This window comes from Lampris incognitus, chromosome 18 (assembly GCF_029633865.1).
Source record: "Lampris incognitus isolate fLamInc1 chromosome 18, fLamInc1.hap2, whole genome shotgun sequence".
NCBI lineage: Eukaryota > Metazoa > Chordata > Actinopteri > Lampriformes > Lampridae > Lampris > Lampris incognitus.
In genome coordinates, this window is record NC_079228.1 from 8,578,895 (window position 1) to 8,601,324 (window position 22,430).

The window sequence follows — 22,430 nt, forward strand, 5'->3', positions numbered from 1 at the left end:
TGAAAGTGGTGAGCCCCCTGCTGTCTTCATGCAAGGGGATCTGGTAAAACCCACTTGCTGCATCCAACGTTGTGAAGAACTTTGACCCTGCGAGCCTTGGCATTATTTCCTCCATAGTGGGCAGCACGTATTTCTCACGTTTCACCGCTCGATTCAGCCTCCTGAGGTCAGCGCAGCAGCGAACCTCTTTCTTGTTCGGTTTCAGCACCGGCACCATAGCGGCGCACCATTCTGTGGGCTGAGTCACTTTTTCAATAATGCCCTCATTTTCCATGCGCTGCAGTTCTTTCTTAACCAGTGGTACAAGTGGCAGCGGTATCCGTCTGGCTGTATGCACCGCGTATGGCTGGGCACCCTCCACCAGAGCTATTTTCACTGGGTCTGTTTTCAGCAGTCCACTTGAACCGAAAACTCCACTGACCTCATTCATCCGCTTCACTAGACCCATCTCCACTGCCTCTGGACGACTCAGCAGACAGCTGCCTCTCCCCTTGATCACATACACTGGAAAGGAGTATTGTTTCTCCTTGTAGTTGGTCGTGGCTTGAAACTGTCCTATGCAGCTGATGTTTCCACCTGGGCTTATGAAGCATGTGTCAGGAGGTCCCAGTTTTATGTTTGGCTTCAGCTTTTTAAATGTCCCTTGGTTGATAACAGTAGCGTCAGCCCCCGTGTCAATTTTAAAGGTTATTGGTACATCAATTATTGTTAAACTAACAGTCCAATCTTCCTGACTGCTCTCTTTGCCAACTTCTCCCAGAAAGTACAGCTGTTTAACCTCTTCAGTGACTTCTCTCACCGCTTTAGAGTGACATACACGCTCCCAATGTCCCTTTTTATGACACTTGTTGCACTTACTGTTCGTTGCAGGACACTTCCGCTCATCGGTGTGCTGCGTCTTGCCGCACCTCCCGCATTCATCTACTTTGTTGGTTGCAGGTCTGCTGCCACCATGACGCTGTCCGCCCTTTTTCTTTTCGCGTCCGTCCCGCCGTCGGACAACATTAACGTTAGCCAGCTGGGCCTCTGGTTGGTTAGCTTGGAGGCTGAGCTGCTTTGTTATTGCCTCCGCCTGGCGCACTTGTTCAATGACTTTCACCAGAGTAAGGTCCGCTGTGAGCTGGAACTGACGGGAGAGCACCTTATCTTTTGTGCCCACTACCAGACGATCTCTGATATGTTCATCCCTCTTGTCCCCAAACTCACAGTGTTCAGACAGCTCATACAATGTCCGGATGTACATCTCCGCTGTCTCTCCTGGCTGCTGGCTACGTTGATAGAAGCACGCCCTCTCGGGTATGACGTTACGGCGGGCAATAAAGTAGTCGTCGAACTTTTCCAGTACGATATCATAGTCCACTTTATCACCCTCCGCCGCGAAGTCAAACGAGCTGAATATCTTTTCAGCCTCGCCGCCCATTGCATAAATCAGCGAACTCACTTGAATCTCCCCGTCGTCTTTATCCAGCTTTGTCGCGAGCCTGAAGCGCGAAAACCGTTGTTTCCACTCCGGCCATTCAACGGGGCAGTCAAACTTGAATTCACTCGGCGGATTAAACTTCGGCATGACCGCTCGTGTTCCGATACACAGACTATTCTGACACCATGTAATGTCCGTAGACGCCTTGTCTTACTGACATAAGAATAATTCAAGAACGAGCCGACTTCGTAGGTTCTTAACTGTGTAGCTTTTACTAGCGTTCATCCGACATACAACCTTCATAACATGCGCGTCTCACTTCCTGTATACGTCACACGCACTGCACGTACACCCGTGAGTAGGTCAAGTTAAACACGTGACCTTTCATTCATTACACTATGGATTTATTTATTTCCATTTTCCCTCTTTTTCTAGTTCTATAAAACCATCAAAAGCCAGTGCAAATTCATCCCACGACCACAAACGCAGGAAGTCTGACCAAGCTGTCAGTGTAAAAGTCCTGAAAAGGGAGTATTTACCTTGCAGATACACGGACACAAACTTTCTGTACAAATTTGTTTTGTTTTTTTCCTCTGCATGGTAATTGTTTACCTGTTTGCTGTGAATAAACTTTTTTTTGTTGGGGAGGGGGGGGGGGGTTCGCTGCTCTGTCCTAGAAACACACTAGCGTTCCCCAGTACAGAGAAATGGTCTAAACTTGATTTGTGATTATTGCCAACATGTCTGGTAACAGCCGCCATTTCAGACGCGCCATGAACCACCGAGGTGTTGCAGTGCTTACAGGCGTTGGACGGCGGCCATTTTAAGTTGTTTGAAAAACGGTTTTAAACGTTGTTAAAATGTTAATTTTGGTGTCAGTTAGTTCCTTAACAGACATACTAACATATGTACTGCATTAATATCTCAACTGGGTATCTATCTTGACAGAATATAGTTTAAAAACCGCGGCGGTCAAAATGACAAGAAACGTGTTAAGAACCTCGCCCCACCTCGTCTAGGTCGTCCGTCAGGACGCCCCACGTGTTAGAAACGGGTTATGTATTTTACGCAACAAACTATATCGATATAAACGGTACCGTCTCATCCTATATCTTGTCTGAAAATATATCGAAACTATCAACACGGGGATCGTTGGTTCGAATGCCCGTGTTACCTCCGGCTTGGCCGGGCGCCCCTACAGACCCCCAATTGGGTGTGTCTGCGGGTGGGGAGTCAGATGTGGGTATGTGTCCTGGTAGCTGCACTAGCGCCTCCTCTGGTTGGTCGGTGCGCCTGTTGGGGGGTGGGGTAACGTGATCCTCACATGCGCTAAGTCCCCCTGGTGAAACTCCTCATTCTCAGGTGAAAAGAAGCGGCTGGCGACTCCACATGTATCGGAGGAGACGTGGTAGTTTGCAGCCCTCCCCGGATCGGCAGAGGGGGTGGAGCGGTGACCAGGAAGGCTCGGAAGAGTGGGGTAATTGTCCGGATACAGTTTGGGAGAAAAAGTAGGGGGGGTGTTCAGCAATCACCTGTCAATACCAGCTGCCCTGAGGATTCAGTGTTACCATAAGCATCAACTGGCAATCCCCACTACTAGCTCCTCTGGACTAGAAATTAAAACTGCTCCATAAATTTGTTGGACTGGAATTTGACTTTTTTTCTTGCCTTTTGTTAAGGTATGGACGGTGATAAAGAGTTGCTCCCTCCACGATAGCATCAGTTTCATGGACTTGAGCATGGAGCCTGGGTTCCTCAGCAGGACATCCATCAGGTATCCTCTGAGCTGATCACTGATATGTTTTATTTTTATCCAAAAATTAGAACGAAATGCTTCAACTGCTGAGTTTTGCTTGTTCTCATGCAGAAGGACCTTGCAGTTTCTCCTCCATGAGGTCTCATCTACTCAAGTATTGATGAGGACCACTTCAAGTCCATTGGATAACCTAGAAATCACACGGGTCATCTTTCCATGTACATTTCCCTCATGGTATTAAGTGATATGCCTGATTTCTAAATCATCGTGATATCACGATTTACTCACCAATATTGTCCCGGTTATCTCGTTTTTCTCCCCAGGAGGAGCTGAAGGGCGTTGCTGTGGAGAGGGACGTCATAGATTTTGGTTGTGTAGTATAGGGAGCAGCAGCAAATACTTTGTTACAAAAAGTGGACAGACTACAGTATAGAGCACTAGAATATGTATAGGAGCTATTAAGTCAACCCCCAGTAATACAGTACTAACAGAAGCAGGAGAGACACCACTGGAGTTAAGAAGGAAGAAACTCGCACTTGCATATTGGGTCATATTAAAAGGAATTGGGGAAGAAAAATATACAAGGAAGACATTACAGGCTTGTTGTGTATATTCCATTTTGCAGAGGTATGGGTTTGGGTGGGCAAGAGACGAAAGAGAGAGGACATATGGAATGGTGGCCTTAGAGTTCACCAGGTCCACCCCATTTAGCAGCGTACCCCCTGGGTTGTCCCCAAAACTAAAGCTAGCTGTGCGTATCCTGGAAAAGAAAAGAGAATGGCAAATGAATGAAGGGGGCGTTAAAACAAGTGTGTACCTGAGAAACAGTACAGTTATCTCAAAATCTACACAGATGGTTCCAATAGCAAACAGGAATAAGTGTGAATTGGTGTGTACGTCCCTGAGTTTAAGATATATATTTCCAAAAGAATATCTGACCAGTTATCAGTATATACAACAGAAAGAGTGGCAGTCATTATTGGGTTACAGTGGGTTGAAGAAGTCAGACCTGGTAGGGTGGTGATATGCACAGTTTCAATAGCAGTCATAGCAGTATACAGTCCACAAAAACTGTCAGGGAAGATTTAGTGATTGACATTTACTATAATTTGCCAAGACTACACAGAGGTTGTATAGATGCATAATTCTGTTGGGTACCAGCACATGAGGGATTGAAAGGGAATACGTGAGCAGATAAACTAGCAAAAAGGGCATTGCAAAAGGAAATAACAGTATCAGTTCTACTTGGAAAAGGAGACAGACAAGCAGCATTAAGAGGAAAGAAATGGAGATATGGCAGAAAAGTTGGGAGGAACAGAAGGGAGGGAATCATAGTAACAAGACTAATTGGATCACACAGGATTAAATGGCACTTAGTTTATAATGGGGAAAGGGACGGTGGTAAGTATGAGAACTATGGAGTTAAAGAAAACACTGAACATGTAATATTGCGTTATAACATGTATGAAGTGGAAAGAGAAAGGTTACAGTCGGAGAGGCGGGACGGGAGTGGAATCTGATGAGGATACTGGGAACAGAAGGAGAGGAAGAGGGGAGTAAAATCACCAGGAAGGCACTCTTTACTTGCTTAAGTGACACACGTTTGATGGGTGTAATTTAAGAACTGGGGTGAAATGACATGATTTTACACACTCTTGTACAGTAGGTGGCGGTATGCACCTTAAACGTGTTTGCGATCAGCTATTATACCGAGAGAAGAAGAAGAAGCAGAAGCAGACGACGTATCACTTCAGATCAACTGTTGGTGTTCACAGGTGTGTTAAATGTGTATATGTGCTCTGGGAAGTATCGGTTTTTATGGTATGTCCGTGTATTGTGGAGTAATGAAGTTAATTACATGACGACGGATAAGCTAACGATGCTAACTACGTGTAATGCTAACGGCGACGAATTAGCTAACGATGCTAATGTCATGTAATGCTAACCGATTTGTAGTGTGGAGGGAAAACGGAGCGGCCACTGTGGTACATCGACCTTTTACGTTATATTTTTTTTGCGTTATTTTCAGACAAGATATAGGATGAGACGGTACCGTTTATATCGATATAGTTTGTTGTGTAAAATACATAACCCGTTTCTAACACGTGGGGCGTCCTGACGGACGACCTAGACGCGGTGGGGCGAGGTTCTTAACTCGTTTCTTGTCATTTTGACCGCCGCGGTTTTTAAACTATATTCTGTCAAGATAGATACCCAGTTGAGATATTAATGCAGAACATATGTTATTATGTCTGTTAAGGAACTAACGGACACCCAAATTAACATTTTAACAACGTTTAAAACCGTTTTTCAAACAATTTAAAATGTCCGCCGTCCAACGCCTGTAAGCGCTGCAACACCTCAGTGGTTCATGGCGCGTCTGAAATGGCGGCTGTTACCAGACATGTTGGCAATAATCACAAATCAAGTTTAGACCATTTCTCTGTACTGGGGAACGCTAGTGTGTTTCTAGGACAGAGCAGCGAACCCCCCCCCCCAAAAAAAGAAAAAAAGTTTATTTACAATAAACAGGTATACAATTACCATACAGAGGGGAAAAAAACAAAACAAATGTGTACAGACAAGGGGAGTTCAGTGTCGACTCGTTTTAAGTCCTGTCAGAGTTCATATAAAATATACTTGATTTAAAATATCACAAGTCTTTATACACACCTTGATTTTCAGTGAAGGTGCCATACTACTGGAGTTCAACAACAGGTGGATGAAAGCAGGGTTTGGAGCCAGACCATTTAGATTTGTGGATGTGGAATTTACCAAGAATAACCGAAAACTGAATTATATAAGTAATATTGTTTACCGTCCCATAAAACACAAAATATAACATCACATCAAATACATTAATCTGTCCCTTAGTACCCACTTTACCATTTACAAAGTCTTGCATGTCAATCTCGGTAATAGGCTAAATGTTCAGTTGCAAGTCAAAGCCACATGTGAGATGTCACGAGAACTTGTATTAAAACAGATTAAACGGATCAAAATAAAAAGTAAAGACGGTGTTTCCTTCCCTGTTTTAAAATATACTGCTGCTACACAATATATCAACATGCAAATGAAACTTCGCAAAGGACATGACGCGACCAACACACGTCATAGTGACATGACGCGCACGATCACGTGCAAGTTACGAGCGGTCATTTTGACCACCCGTGGTCGTTTTAGGTAGATCCTATAGCTTTATTTATTTGTTGCAATTGATCTAAAACTCAAATACCAATATATGCAGTTTTAGTAGAATTCAGGGAGCGGCTGGTCTGTATCTTTTTTTCCACAAAGTTTTTAAACTGAATGCGGTTTGCATTCTGAGAGATGGGCCTATTTTTTTATTTAACAGAGTCCATTTTAGATCATTTTTGATTTGCTTGTTGCTGTATTGTGCAGCTGTATATTTTAAAACAGGGAAGGAAACCCTGTCTTTGCATTTTATTATTATTATTTATTGTAAGGGCTGCTATAGCTATCCTGATAAACTAAATAAAAGAGAAGAGCCTTGAGGCTGACACATGTTCCACTTGTCTGTTTGGTCCAAGAATTATTCTTCCTTCACGTTTTAAGTATTTATTTAAACTTGCTTGAAGACATACAGTGAAATACTGAACTGCATCCAAGAAATAACAACTTTTAACCTGACCTAATACACGTATACACAAGGCACGAATACACGTAGGCTATGCATGGTCAGAAAAACCGTGTGGCTCCACTCTTCCATTCTAGGCAACGCCCCCTTCCGATTACTTCCTCTTCCGGAGCGCGTTAACCCAGGAACACCCTTCTCCAGTTCTTAAAGTGACATGCACCTATCTAAGACTACACAGCAAACTTAATACATACATAAAAAAGCAGTTACCTAAAGTCTACGATGTGTAAAAAGTAAATATTTAAACTAATTATTCAAATTACTAACTAAACCATTAAATATTAAACATTAGGAGACATTTGGCTCCTACATTACCGGCCCCTACTTGTTCTGATAATTCTAAAGCCTAGAACAATTACCATATCCATAACAAATTCATATCAAATTACATCAATACGTACAATGAACAGGCATTTGTATTATCAAACATCTGATGTTACAAAATATGAAAAGGAAGTGCTTGGTAAGCACACTGACCAATATTTTGCCAGTCAGCTTGACAGGTCCGTTTTCTGAAAGAAAAAAGAAACAGAGAGAGAGAGCCAGAGGTTACCAGCACATGGCTCATCGTGCGAGCTGTCTTTACCACCTGCTCATTTAGATTCCATGAGGAGACAGATCTTTGTGATGGGTCTGTCCAAGATGTTGGTCTCTGTCTTGATGCGAGCTCTGCGAACAAGCCCCGTCTTGTCTGGAATTGCTTCAGTGACTTTTCCCATAATCCATGAATTTCTTGGAGCACAGTCATCCGTCAGAAGAACCACATCGCCTTATGCAAAGTTTCTTGATGCTGTGGACCATCGTTGCCGCTTCTGGAGTGGAGTTAGGTACTCTTTTATCCATCTCTTCCAAAACAAATCTGACACATATTGTACCTGCCTCCATCTACGCCGTGAGTAGAGATCATCCTTGTCAAATAATCCTGTTGGTAATGATGGTTTCACCTTCAGCAGCAGGAGCTGATTGGGCGTCAGTGCCTCCAAGTCATTTGGGTCACTAGATGCCTTTGTGATAGGTCGGCTGTTGATGATCGACTCAACCTCACATACGACTGTGTGAAGGCTTTCTTCATCAAGGACTTGTTCTCTCACAGTGGAATTCAGCACCTTTCCAACTGATCTTTATTAACCACTCCCGCACTCCGCCATGATGAGAAGCTGTGGGAGGGTTAAATGTCCATTTAATCCCATATTGATGAAACAAATGCTGAAAATTTGGAGGCGTTCCAGTCAGCAATGGCTGTCTTCAGCTCACGATTGTCCCCAACAAAGTTTGTCTCATTATCTGAACGAATCTCTTTCACTTGTCCCCTCCTTGCTATAAAGCGCTGGACTGCGTTTATGCACGAGTCTGTGTCCAATGATGAGGCAAGCTCAATCTAAACTGCACGAACAGCTAAACAAGTGAATATAACACCAAATCTCTTTGTGAGGCTTCTTCCACGTTTCACCTCAAATGGTCCGAAATAGTCCATCCCAGCTCTGGTGAAGGGTGGATCATCTGGTATCAACCGATCTCGCGGAAGATCATCCATTAGTTGTTTCCCAACTGTTCCATGTAAGCGACGGCATGTAACAGGAGTTTGAGATAACCTTTGGAATGGCTGTGTTGGCACTAGGGATCCAAAATCTCTGCCGCAGTTCGGAGAGCATATGATTGCGGCCTCCATGACCAGTTTCCTCATGGAGCTGTCGTAGAACTTCAACAATGGGAAAGTCTCTAGACAGAATGACAGGCTGCTTACAACTTTCTGGCATAGCCACTCGACAGCCTTCCACCAACTCGCAACAGACCATTTTGAAACACAGGGTTCAACTTTTCTTTTTTTTTTTACATTTATTTCTGATTTTTCCCTTTTTCTCCCAATTTAGTGGCCAATCGATCCCTATTTTAATTCAAACATCCCCCCTCGTACTGCATGCGTTCGCCAACTGCATCTCTCCGGCTGGCAGTCTCAAAGGAGACGCCTCCCCACTTTCGTGACAATGCGAATCCAGGCCGAACCACTGCTTTTTCCGACACACAGAGATGCATTCATGTGACGAACACAAGCCGACTCCGCCCCCCTCCCGAAGACAGCGTTGCCAATTATTGGTGCTTCGTTGAGTCCGGCCATAGTCGGATCTGACGAGACCGGGGTATGAACCCCGGTCCCCAGTGGGCAACTGTATCGACACAAAGCCGATGCTCAGACTGCTACACCACTGTTGACCCTTAGGGTTAAGCTTTTACAAGTGGCTACTGCGCTTCACATTTTGTCCCTTGAAAAGAGCTAAAATCTCATCAGAGAACTTCTCTTTCTGACAGAATTTGATCACGTCCTGTCCTGACACATGGATATGGCTGTTTTTAATCTGTAGCAACAGATTTCAGGCAGTCATCCATGTAGAAATTTTTCAACACTGTCTCTACGACTTCAGCTTTGAACTACCTACTCTGGTCTTCAGCACACTTTCTTAGAGCAAAACTGGCACAGGTAGGTGAAGACGTAGCCCAAAACAACAGTACAGTCACTTTGTGCTCAGTCAAGGCTTGGTTATAGTCATCACCGATCCACCAAAGGAAACTGAGTAAATCAAAGTCGTCATCAGGCTCTCTAACCTGGTGGAACGTTGCTTCCACATCTGCCATGATTGCAACGGAGTCTGAATCGGATTACAACGCCAGTTAGACTACTGGTCATGTCTGGTCCTTGAAGAAGCTGCTCATTTAAGGATGTGCCCTGATAGGGTGTAGCGCAGTCGAACACAAGTCTCAGTTTCTGTTTCACTGGGTGGTATACTGCATGGTGCGGTATATACCACACTTTCCCTTCCGTGTCAATTCTTCATTGGACAACTGCACTGCATAGGCCTTTTGAGTAAGCTGTTCCATGAAATCTGTTTATTCCTGTTGAAAGCAGGCATTCCTGATGAACTTCCACTGTAAGTTGTGTGCTCGCTGTTCAGCTATCTTGCGATTAGTTCTTTGCGCCCCAGACACTCCCACTTTTATTGGCGGTGAATTGGTATTGTTTTAATGTTTTTTGATCTAATGTGATTGGACATTCTCATGACCGTCAATCATCTTCACACCCACCACGACGCCTCGTCTTGACTGTAAATCATCCACCATCTACGAACCCTGATAAACTCTATAGGCTACACTGTCCTTCTTAATAACTCTGTGGACATTAAAGCAGCTGTCAGGTGTGCTGCACCAAGGTAAATTGCTGCCCCCCCCCCAAAAAAAAATAAAAAAATAGCACCAGCCATCGCTGGTTGAAATGCGCTGAGTGATACTGGGGTTTGTGTGACTGTTAAGTGGAAAGTAGTCATTTGGGACCAAGGTAAGGTTTAAGAAGACCAGAGGAGAAAATGTGCAGCTACTAGTTTATTATATATTTTTTTAAATTTTCATTGTGTTTTGCTCAGTGGCGTGTGGTGTTGTCACAAACTGTAGTTGAAATAGAAAACATTTAAGATTTTTTGACACAGGATACAGGTGCTCAGAAATGGACAAAGAGGATCAACAAGTGGGCAAAAGCAGGCAGAGCGGCCACGAAAGGGAAAGGTGTGTTAGCTGCTGATGAGCACTGACTAATTTCATGGACTATCGATGGTGTTTAGAAAATGAGTTGATATTTCATCTGTGTGGACTGTATGGGAAAACGTGATACTTATGACTTGATCCTGGCACAGAGGGCGACTTCAGATAATGCCGTGCACAGTGTCTCAGCTCCTGTCCACTGCAGAGGTCAATGGTGCTTTCCGTATTGGCGACTTGGAGCTCAACCAGGTAGGAAGAAATGAACAAAAACCTTAAACCTAAACTGCACAATGGCTAAGATCAAGTTGTGTGAACTTGTGAGTGTGTGTGTGAGTGTGTGTGTGTGTGTATGTGTTAAAATAGATATCTGTAGTGGGCGTTGTCAGAAGATGTGTTCCTTCGGAGGTCAAAATCCAGTACTCTGTGGATGACATGACTGGTCCACCTATAGACGTGACACAGTGGGTGAATTCAGAGGCGAGTACTTTCTACAAAGATGTGTCGAGAAATACTGCAAACATCCTTGTTAAACATGTTTTTTTTGTTCCTACCAGGCTCCAGGTGTGCCGTGCAGTTCAGATGTCCTTGGACAATATGTGAAGGTTATAGGAAGTCTCAGGAACATTCAGGTAGATGAAGGTAGATTTTAGGTATTAAGTAAATATGAGTACGTCAGTAGTTTTTTTGTTTATTCAAATGATTATCATATGGCCTTGTTCCCGTATTCTACATTGTGCAACAAGTAGAATCTGTCGTACTTTGTTTTTTTAATAACATGGAGTAATTTTCCCTGAGAATTAGGGACAGAGATCACTGCTGGCAGGGAACATCCGTCATGTTGAGGATCTCAATGAAATCACATCCCACATGTTGGAAGTTGTCCAAGCCCATATGCAGCATTCCAGAAATGCTCATGAAAGGGTATTGGAGCCTGCTTTCATCTAAAAAGAAATCCTTTGAACTTTTACTTATGTGAAATCACTGACAAATCACTGACAAATGCTTGATGTTTTTTTTTGTATTATTATTAGGTGGGTGACATGCATACCAACAGGATGGATATACCTGGAACAGTCAACAGTGACAGACATGTTGATGGTCTTTCTGAGGAGAAGGAAGCTTATGGTTTATCCACCATCCAGAGGCAGGTTAGTCCTGTGTTTCAGTTTGATAGGACACTTCTGCTTACATAATAGACACCACAAAGAGACTCAGCAATGGGGGGTCTGGGTGGCGTGGTGGTCTATTCCATTGCCTATCAACACGGGGATCGCTGGTTCCAATCCCCGTGTTACCTCCGGCTTGGTCGGGCGTCCCTACAGACCCAATTGACTGTGTCTGCGGGTGGGGAGCCAGATGTGGGTATGTGTCCTGGTTGCTGCAGTAGCGCCTCCTCTGCTTGGTCGGGGCACCTGTTCGGGCGGGAGGGGGATAGTGTGATCCTCCCATGCGATCCGTCCCCCTGGTGAAACTCCTCATTCTCAGGTGAAAAGAAGCGGCTGGCGACTCCACATGTATCGGAGGAGACGTGGTAGTTTGCAGCCCTCCCCGGATCGGCAGAGAGGGTGGAGCGGTGACCAGGATGGCCCGGAAGAGTGGGGTAATTGTCCGGATACAGCTGGGGAGAAAAAGGGGGGGGGATGCTCAGCAATCATGTCAATACCAGCTGCCCTGAGGATTCAATGTTACCATAAGCATCAACTGGCAATCCCCACCACTAGCTCCTGTGGACTAGAAATGAAAACTGCTCCATAAATGTGTTGGACTGGAATTTGACTTTTTTTCTTGCCTTTTGTAAGGTACGGATGGTGATAAAGACTTGCTCCCTCCATGATGGCATCAGTTTCATGGACTTGAGCATGGACCTTGGGTTCCTCAGCAGTACATCCATCAGGTATCCTCTGAGCTGACCACTGATATTTTTGATTTTTATCCAAAAGTTAGAACAAAATGCTTCAACTGCTGAGTTTTGCCTGTTCTCATGCAGAAGGACCTTGCAGTTTCTCCTCCATGAAGGTTTCATCTATTCAACTATTGATGAGGACCACTTCAAGTCCATTTGATAACCTAGAAATAACACGGGTAATGTTTCCATGTACCTTTCCCTCATGGTATTAAGTGATATGCCTGATTTCTAAATTATCGTGATATCACAATTTACTCCCCAGTATTGTCCCGGTTATCTCCTTTTTCTCCCCAGGAGGAGCTGGAGGGCGTTGCTGGGGAGAGGGACGTCTGGAGTGCCCTACTTAGCTTGCTGCCACCGTGACCCGATCCTGGAGAAGCGGCTGATGATGAATGAATGAATGAATATCTCGTTTTTGTTTCACAGATGATGATCTGACATGTTTTATTAATTTCTACAAAGATTATAATCCCATGCCTTTACAAACGTATTGTTTGTAGTTCCTTTTTAAAATATTGTATTATACTGATTTCCAGGAATCCTTACGGTAGTCTTTCGAACATTGTTGGTAGTAGTTTTGCACAACTCCTGTTTTTTTCCGGACATAAGTTTTTGTTCTATTCCACGAAATAGGAACGGAGTTAAATATATGTGTGGTGAACTGAATCACTAACGAGACTGCACGTGAAGAGTGCGTGCAAAGTGTGGGTCAGAGTCTGTGCCTGTCGCGAGCAGGGGCTGATTTGCATCAGAGCTCTTGAACTGACCGGGATTCACACTTGCGTTGTCGTGGAACTCTCTTCTGTAATTCATTGGGTCGCTCCCACGACACATCAAGCGCACCACCGTACGTAGGCCTACCAGTATCTCGGGTTTAAGTTATAGTAAAGAGCTCCAGTTTATTTTATTTGACTGGGTGCACTCATTTTTGGGAATTACTGGTTGATGTTTTAAGATAATATCAATAATATTCAAGGGGTCAGTGTTTAAAGCGTTTCAAAGTTAAGAGAGTTAACATGTTTTTTTTCTTCTTTTCATTGGAAGTGATTTGAGTTGACTATAGACCAATTCAGTGTCTTGTATAGGTAAAACACCTCTCTAATTACAACAGTCATGGGATTATAATTTTACTGTATTACATTACATCTTGTAAATCACTATACATGTTATTTTTGAGTAACCCAATTCTTTTGTGTTTGAGTTCTATGAGTCAGGTGGTTTCTCTAAAACACCTTGTGGGGGTTTTAGAAGATATATTCCTGTCACACTTTTATATCCTGGGAGGCAGTTAGACACATAGTAGTGTTCCTAGTCACTCCAGGTGGAGGCACCGCGCTAAGCATCACTGAGGGTAACACTCTGTCCTCTCAGATTAGAAGGGGCATTGGAAGGGGGTTACATTTTGGAAATATGTACGATGATGTTTGAGCAAAATAAATCATCCATTCAAGAGGACAGTTATGTTGAGGACCTACCTGTGAAGGAGGCTGCCCTTTCACCTGTCCCAAGTGGGCACAGCAGGACCAGTGAGTAGGGGCCTCAGCAGAACAGAAGACCTAAGGTCTTCACATGTGATCGACTTGGCTCACCAGCTTGCTGGAGTTTGAGGACACCGCCACATCATACAATCTTTAAGGTGCCATGGACACAGACTGTGCAGCCAGACTACTACCAGCAACCCTGTGGACATGGACGGCAGGAACATTGTTATCACACTCGAGTCACCACACATCGCTGGACTGTGTTAAGTGTATGTAGCTAAATGGAGGCTGTAGGTAACACAGACCAAAAGAGAATGTGAAGGACTCTGGGTATTGACCCATATGAAAGAATGTACCAGAAGAGTTCCAGTCTGTAACCAAACTGTGAAAGTGACTGAAAAGAACTGAATGTATCAAAGGAGTTCCAGTCTGTGATCCAGTGTTTTGTACATGGTTGGTTTTATTCGAGTACTTCAGGTTAAAGGTAATGATGTTGAGGAGAACATTAATGTTGAGGGGTAGTATGTGACCGATGGAATAATGTTCATTACCAGCATTTCATGTTATATTTTATCTTATGTTTAAAATGTTTGTCGTCAGCTGCAGTAGTTTGAGAACAGTAATTCCTGTTTCCATATGTTTTGTGTTGATAATGTCACCCCAGTCCGACTCGAGTCCTGATTTTCTGGACTCGTGACTTGACTTGGACTTGAGCACTGATGACTCGGACTCGAACTCTGAGGACTCGAGACTCGACTCGGACTCGAGGTTTAGTGACTCGACTACAACACTGTCACCCTAACACCAGCAGCACTGAGTAGTTGTAGTTACCAGACAGTTCCAGCAGGGGCAACGTAGCGCTGTTGTGCTCAGTGCCGTCTTGTGGTCAGCTCCGTGTGGTCAGAGAGAGTCTGGCCAACTGGCTACACGGGCGCCACATTGCCTACCAACTGGTAGACGGCGCCATGCGGGCTCTTCAAAATCGCGCTGACTTCATGATCTGTCAAGCTGCTGTTTCAAAGAAATAAGGGAAAACAGAGACGGGTTGCCGGAGAGGTTCCCAGGCGCGGTGGGCGTGGCTATGGTGAGGTAGGCGTGGCAAACGCAGCGGCGAGCATGATGGGAAGGACGCCGGTACATTTCGAGTGTTGTGAGTGAAGTTGGAGTCAGCGGGAGTGAACTGGACGGTACTGGTGGTAACTAGATATACCTAGAACATGCGATGATCCAGGGGGCGCACCGGACCGACCGTGAATCTTTGTTTTTCGTCAAATGACGTAACAATGGAGGACACATTGGCCTAGAGCAGTGACACTCAACCCGCGGCTCCCTTAAGACTAATTGTGGTTCTTTTAAGTCCTACTTAAAAAAAAATCTTTAAAAATTACAAAACATTGTCAGCAGAATTCATCAACGTTTCATTCTCATTCATTCGCAAGACACATCAATCTATGACACCCCTCAACCCCATGAACAACCAATTAGCCCGTGTCAAACACCTGGAAACAAAATGCAAAAAAGTCATAAATGTATTACGAGCTGTGGCTGGCTGCTATTGGGGGGGGGGGGCATAACTGGGGGGCATAACTGCCCTGTAAATGTCATTACTTGACATTTATAGGTATGAGGTCAACAATAGATTTTGGTTGTGTAGTATAGGGAGCAGCAGCGAAGACTTCGTTACAAAAAGTGGACAGACTACAGTATAGAGCACTAGAATATGTATAGGAGCTATTAAGTCAACCCCCAGTAATGCAGTACTAACAGAAGCAGGAGAGACACCACTGGAGTTAAGAAGAAAGAAACTCGCACTTGCATATTGGGTCAGATTAAAAGCAAGTGTGGAAGAAAACCATACAAAGAAGACATTACAGGCTTGTTGAGAATATTCCAAGTTCCAGAAGTATGGGTTTGGGTGGGCAAGAGACGAAAGAGAGAGGACATATGGAATGGTGGCCTTAGAGTTCACCAGGTCCACCCCATTTAGCAGCGTACCCCCTGGGCTGTCCCCAGAAGTAAAGCTAGACATGCGTATCCTGGAAAAGAAAAGAGAATGGCAAATGAATGAAGGGGGCGTTAAAACAAGTGTGTACCTGAGAGACAGTACAGTTATCTCAAAATCTACACAGATGGTTCCAATAGCAAACAGGAATATGTGTGAATTGGTGTGTATGTCCCTGAGTTTAAGATATATATTTCCAAAATAATATCTGACCAGTTATCAGTATATACAGCAAAAAGAGTGGCAGTCATTATTGGGTTACAGTGGGTTGAAGAGGTCAGACCTGGTAGGGTGGTGATATGCACAGATTCAGTAGCAGTCTTGGAAAGTATACAGTCAACAAAAACTGTCAGAAAAGATTTAGTCATTGAAATGTACTATAATTTACCAAGACTACACAGAGGTTGTATAGATGCATAATTCTGTTGGGTACCAGCACATGAGGGACTGAAAGGGAATAAGTGAGCAGATAAACTAGCAAAAAGGGAAATAGCAAAAGGAAATAACAGTATCAGTTCCACTTGGAAAAGGAGACAGACAAGCAGCATTAAGAGGAAAGAAATGGAGATATGGCAGAAATTTTGGGAGGAACAGAAGGGAGGGAATCATAGTAACAAGACTGATTGGATCAAAAAGGATTAAATGGCACTTTGTTTATAATGGGGAAAAGGGACGGTGGTAAGTGTGAGAACTGTGGAGTTAAAGAAAACACTGAACATGTAATATTGCGTTATAACATGTATGAAGTGGAAAGAGAAAGGTTACAGTCCGAGAGGCGGGACAGGAGTGGAATCTGATGAGGATACTGGGAACAGAAGGAGAGGAAGAGGGGAGTAAAATCACCAGGAAGGCACTCTTTACTTTCTTAAGTGACACAAGGTTGATGGGTGTAATTTAAGAATTAGGGTGAAATGACATGTTGTTACACACTCTTGTACAGTAGGTGGCGGTAAGCACGTGGAAGTTGTGTGCGATCCGCCATTATATCGAGAGAAGAAGGAAGAAGACGATGCAGAAGAAGCAGAAGACTTGTCACTTCAGATCAACTGTTGGTGTTCGCAGGTGTGTTAAATGTGTATATGTGCTCTGGGAAGTATCAGTATCATGGTATGTCCGTGTATTGTGGAGTAATGAAGTTAATTACATGAAGACGGATAAGCTAACGATGCTAACTTCGTGTAATGCTAACGACGACCGATATGCTAACCATGCTAACGTCATGTAATGCTAACCGATTTGAGTAGTGTGGAGGGAAAACCTTAAAATCTTACACAGTGGTTTGTAGACTATTCTAGAGCTAGGTGGTACATCGGCTTTTTACGTTATATCATGTTTCACTAACTAATAAGAGTGGGAGTGTCTGGGGCGACACAGAACTGCGCCCCATGGAAAATCTGAAGAAACCAATCAGACAGCAGCCTCAGGTCACCTGCTCACCACAAGTTTGAGGGCTTCCATAAGGTGTCGTTTGGCCGGCGCCCCTCAACCAGGAAGTATATGTATTCAGACAGAACTCAACCAAATACCATTTGGAGCCAATATTTTATTATTTCATAATTATTTGAACTATACAACTAAATTATATTTAACATAATTTTCATTACAGTCATTTAGCCGACGCTTTTATCCAAAGCGAATTACAATAAGTGCATCATTTAATGTAGGAAATCAGGAGAACTACTCGTCATCAGAGGTCATAAGTGCATCTTCTCTCTAAACAAGCATCTAAGAGCAAAACCAGTGCTAAAGTAAAAGCGCAATAATTTTTTTTTAAGATGAGTGAATAAAATAAGTGCTACGAACAAGTAACAGGGTAGTAGTTCTTGAAGTGGTGAGTTTTCAACCTGCACTGAAAGATGGGCAGCGACTCCGTGGGGAGTTCATCTCACCACTGTGGGGCCAGGACAGGAAAGAGCCATTACCGGGTCGATGGGCAGCAGGGGCCCCTGACCGACGGGGCAACATGGTGTCCCAAGGCCGCAGAGCGAAAGGGTCGGGCGGGGGTGTAGGGCTTGACCCTGGCCTGGAGAGAGGAAGGAGCTGTTCCTTTCACTGCCCTGTAGGCTAGCACCAGAGTCTTAAACTGGATGCGAGCAGCTACATCTCTTGGTGTTTGAAGGGGGCGGCGCCCCAGCGCCTTGTATTAGCGACCTACCACTGGTTTAAACTAAATCTATGGATTTATTTATTTCCACTTTTCCCCTTTTTCTAGTTCTATAAAACCATCAAAAGCCAGTGCAAATTCATCCCACGACCACAAGCGCAGGAAGTCTGACCAAGCTGTCAGTGTAAAAGTCCTGAAAAGGGAGTATTTACCTTACAGATACATGGACACAAACTTTCTGTACAACTTTGTTTTGTTTTTTTCCTCTGCATGGTAATTGTTTACCTGTTTATTGTAAATAAACTTTTTTTTATTTTTTTGGGGGGGGGGGGGTTCACTGCTCTGTCCTAGAAACACACTAGCGTTCCCCAGTACAGAGAAATGGTCTAAACTTGATTTGTGATTATTGCCAACATGTCTGGTAACAGCCGCCATTTCAGACGCGCCATGAACCACCGAGGTGTTGCAGTGCTTACAGGCGTTGGACGGCGGCCATTTTAAGTTGTTTGAAAAACGGTTTTAAACGTTGTTAAAATGTTAATTTTGGTGTCAGTTAGTTCCTTAACAGACATACTAACATATGTACTGCATTAATATCTCAACTGGGTATCTATCTTGACAGAATATAGTTTAAAAACCGCGGCGGTCAAAATGACAAGAAACGTGTTAAGAACCTCGCCCCACCTCGTCTAGGTCGTCCGTCAGGACGCCCCACGTGTTAGAAACGGGTTATGTATTTTACGCAACAAACTATATCGATATAAACGGTACCGTCTCATCCTATATCTTGTCTGAAAATATATCGAAACTATCAACACGGGGATCGCTGGTTCGAATGCCCGTGTTACCTCCGGCTTGGCCGGGCGCCCCTACAGACCCAATTGGGTGTGTCTGCGGGTGGGGAGTCAGATGTGGGTATGTGTCCTGGTAGCTGCACTAGCGCCTCCTCTGGTTGGTCGGTGCGCCTGTTGGGGGGGGGGTAACGTGATCCTCACATGCGCTAAGTACCCCTGGTGAAACTCCTCATTCTCAGGTGAAAAGAAGCGGCTGGCGACTCCACATGTATCGGAGGAGACGTGGTAGTTTGCAGCCCTCCCCGGATCGGCAGAGGGGGTGGAGCGGTGACCAGGAAGGCTCGGAAGAGTGGGGTAATTGTCCGGATACAGTTTGGGAGAAAAAGTAGGGGGGGTGTTCAGCAATCACCTGTCAATACCAGCTGCCCTGAGGATTCAGTGTTACCATAAGCATCAACTGGCAATCCCCACCACTTGCTCCTCTGGACTAGAAATTAAAACTGCTCCATAAATGTGTTGGACTGGAATTTGACTTTTTTTCTTGCCTTTTGTAAGGTATGGACGGTGATAAAGAGTTGCTCCCTCCACGATAGCATCAGTTTCATGGACTTGAGCATGGAGCCTGGGTTCCTCAGCAGGACATCCATCAGGTATCCTCTGAGCTGATCACTGATATGTTTTATTTTTATCCAAAAATTAGAACGAAATGCTTCAACTGCTGAGTTTTGCTTGTTCTCATGCAGAAGGACCTTGCAGTTTCTCCTCCATGAGGTCTCATCTACTCAAGTATTGATGAGGACCACTTCAAGTCCATTGGATAACCTAGAAATCACACGGGTCATCTTTCCATGTACATTTCCCTCATGGTATTAAGTGATATGCCTGATTTCTAAATCATCGTGATATCACGATTTACTCACCAATATTGTCCCGGTTATCTCGTTTTTCTCCCCAGGAGGAGCTGAAGGGCGTTGCTGTGGAGAGGGACGTCATAGATTTTGGTTGTGTAGTATAGGGAGCAGCAGCAAATACTTTGTTACAAAAAGTGGACAGACTACAGTATAGAGCACTAGAATATGTATAGGAGCTATTAAGTCAACCCCCAGTAATACAGTACTAACAGAAGCAGGAGAGACACCACTGGAGTTAAGAAGAAAGAAACTCGCACTTGCATATTGGGTCATATTAAAAGGAATTGGGGAAGAAAAATATACAAGGAAGACATTACAGGCTTGTTGTGTATATTCCATTTTGCAGAGGTATGGGTTTGGGTGGGCAAGAGACGAAAGAGAGAGGACATATGGAATGGTGGCCTTAGAGTTCACCAGGTCCACCCCATTTAGCAGCGTACCCCCTGGGTTGTCCCCAAAACTAAAGCTAGCTGTGCGTATCCTGGAAAAGAAAAGAGAATGGCAAATGAATGAAGGGGGCGTTAAAACAAGTGTGTACCTGAGAAACAGTACAGTTATCTCAAAATCTACACAGATGGTTCCAATAGCAAACAGGAATAAGTGTGAATTGGTGTGTATGTCCCTGAGTTGAAGATATATATTTCCAAAATAATATCTGACCAGTTATCAGTATATACAGCAGAAAGAGTGGCAGTCATTATTGGGTTACAGTGGGTTGAAGAAGTCAGACCTGGTAGGGTGGTGATATGCACAGTTTCAATAGCAGTCATAGCAGTATACAGTCCACAAAAACTGTCAGGGAAGATTTAGTGATTGACATTTACTATAATTTGCCAAGACTACACAGAGGTTGTATAGATGCATAATTCTGTTGGGTATCAGCACATGAGGGATTGAAAGGGAATACGTGAGCAGATAAACTAGCAAAAAGGGTATTGCAAAAGGAAATAACAGTATCAGTTCTACTTGGAAAAGGAGACAGACAAGCAGCATTAAGAGGAAAGAAATGGAGATATGGCAGAAAAGTCGGGAGGAACAGAAGGGAGGGAATCATAGTAACAAGACTAATTGGATCACACAGGATTAAATGGCACTTAGTTTATAATGGGGAAAGGGACGGTGGTAAGTATGAGAACTATGGAGTTAAAGAAAACGCTGAACATGTAATATTGCGTTATAACATGTATGAAGTGGAAAGAGAAAGGTTACAGTCCAAGAGGCGGGACGGGAGTGGAATCTGATGAGGATACTGGGAACAGAAGGAGAGGAAGAGGGGAGTAAAATCACCAGGAAGGCACTCTTTACTTGCTTAAGTGACACACGTTTGATGGGTGTAATTTAAGAACTGGGGTGAAATGGCATGATTTTACACACTCTTGTACAGTAGGTGGCGGTATGCACCTTAAACGTGTTTGCGATCAGCTATTATACCGAGAGAAGAAGAAGAAGCAGAAGCAGACGACGTATCACTTCAGATCAACTGTTGGTGTTCACAGGTGTGTTAAATGTGTATATGTGCTCTGGGAAGTATCGGTTTTTATGGTATGTCCGTGTATTGTGGAGTAATGAAGTTAATTACATGACGACGGATAAGCTAACGATGCTAACTTCGTGTAATGCTAACGGCGACGAATTAGCTAACGATGCTAATGTCATGTAATGCTAACCGATTTGTAGTGTGGAGGGAAAACGGAGCGGCCACTGTGGTACATCGACCTTTTACGTTATATTTTTTTTGCGTTATTTTCAGACAAGATATAGGATGAGACGGTACCGTTTATATCGATATAGTTTGTTGTGTAAAATACATAACCCGTTTCTAACACGTGGGGCGTCCTGACGGACGACCTAGACGCGGTGGGGCGAGGTTCTTAACACGTTTCTTGTCATTTTGACCGCCGCGGTTTTTAAACTATATTCTGTCAAGATAGATACCCAGTTGAGATATTAATGCAGAACATATGTTATTATGTCTGTTAAGGAACTAACGGACACCCAAATTAACATTTTAACAACGTTTAAAACCGTTTTTCAAACAACTTAAAATGGCCGCCGTCCAACGCCTGTAAGCACTGCAACACCTCGGTGGTTCATGGCGCGTCTGAAATGGCGGCTGTTACCAGACATGTTGGCAATAATCACAAATCAAGTTTAGACCATTTCTCTGTACTGGGGAACGCTAGTGTGTTTCTAGGACAGAACAACGAACGCCCCCCCCCAAAAAAAAAGAAAAAACGTTTATTTACAACAAACAGGTATACAATTACCATACAGAGGAAAAACAAAACAGATTTGTACAGACAAGGGGAGTTCAGTGTCGACTCGTTTTAAGTCCTGTCAGAGTTCATATAAAATGTACTTGATTTAAAATATCACAAGTCTTTATACACACCTTGATTTTCAGTGAAGGTGCCATACTGCTGGAGTTCAACAACAAGTGGATGAAAGCAGGGTTTGGAGTCAGACCATTTAGTTTTGTGGATGTGGAATTTACCAAGAATAACTGAAAGCTGAATTATATAAGTAATATTGTTTTCCGTCCCATAAAACACAAAATATAACATCACATCAAATACATTAATCTGTCCCTTAGTACCCACTTTACCATTTACAAAGTCTTGCCTGTCAATCTCGGTATATTCTAAGAAGTAGGCTAAATGTTCAGTTGCAAGTCAAAGCCACATGTGAGATGTCACAAGAACTTGTATTAAAACAGATTAAACGGATCAAAATAAAAAGTAAAGACGGTGTTTCCTTCCCTGTTTTAAAATATACTGCTGCTACACAATATATCAACATGCAAATGAAACTTCGCAAAGGACATGACGCGACCAACACACGTCATAGTGACATGACGCGCACGATCACGC

At 43.8% G+C, this 22,430-nt stretch overlaps 1 protein-coding gene and 2 long non-coding RNA genes across 3 annotated transcripts; all 3 read left to right on the forward strand.

Annotated features, from left to right (window-relative positions):
- Positions 1-2,786: 2,786 nt before the first annotated feature.
- On the forward strand, positions 2,787-3,395 carry LOC130128262 (uncharacterized). Its single transcript, XR_008811905.1, has 3 exons — positions 2,787-2,897; positions 3,100-3,194; positions 3,288-3,395. It is a non-coding gene; the product is annotated as an uncharacterized LOC130128262 (long non-coding RNA).
- A 6,932-nt stretch (positions 3,396-10,327) lies between these two features.
- LOC130128307 (replication protein A 32 kDa subunit-A-like) lies at positions 10,328-12,425 on the forward strand. Its single transcript, XM_056297946.1, has 8 exons — positions 10,328-10,386; positions 10,515-10,611; positions 10,726-10,839; positions 10,917-10,991; positions 11,164-11,283; positions 11,394-11,510; positions 12,162-12,256; positions 12,350-12,425. The coding sequence occupies exons 1-8, from the start codon at positions 10,328-10,330 to the stop codon at positions 12,423-12,425; spliced, it is 753 nt and encodes a 250-aa protein (XP_056153921.1).
- A 6,467-nt stretch (positions 12,426-18,892) lies between these two features.
- On the forward strand, positions 18,893-19,500 carry LOC130128259 (uncharacterized). The gene is made up of 3 exons (XR_008811904.1): positions 18,893-19,003; positions 19,205-19,299; positions 19,393-19,500. It is a non-coding gene; the product is annotated as an uncharacterized LOC130128259 (long non-coding RNA).
- Positions 19,501-22,430: the final 2,930 nt, after the last annotated feature.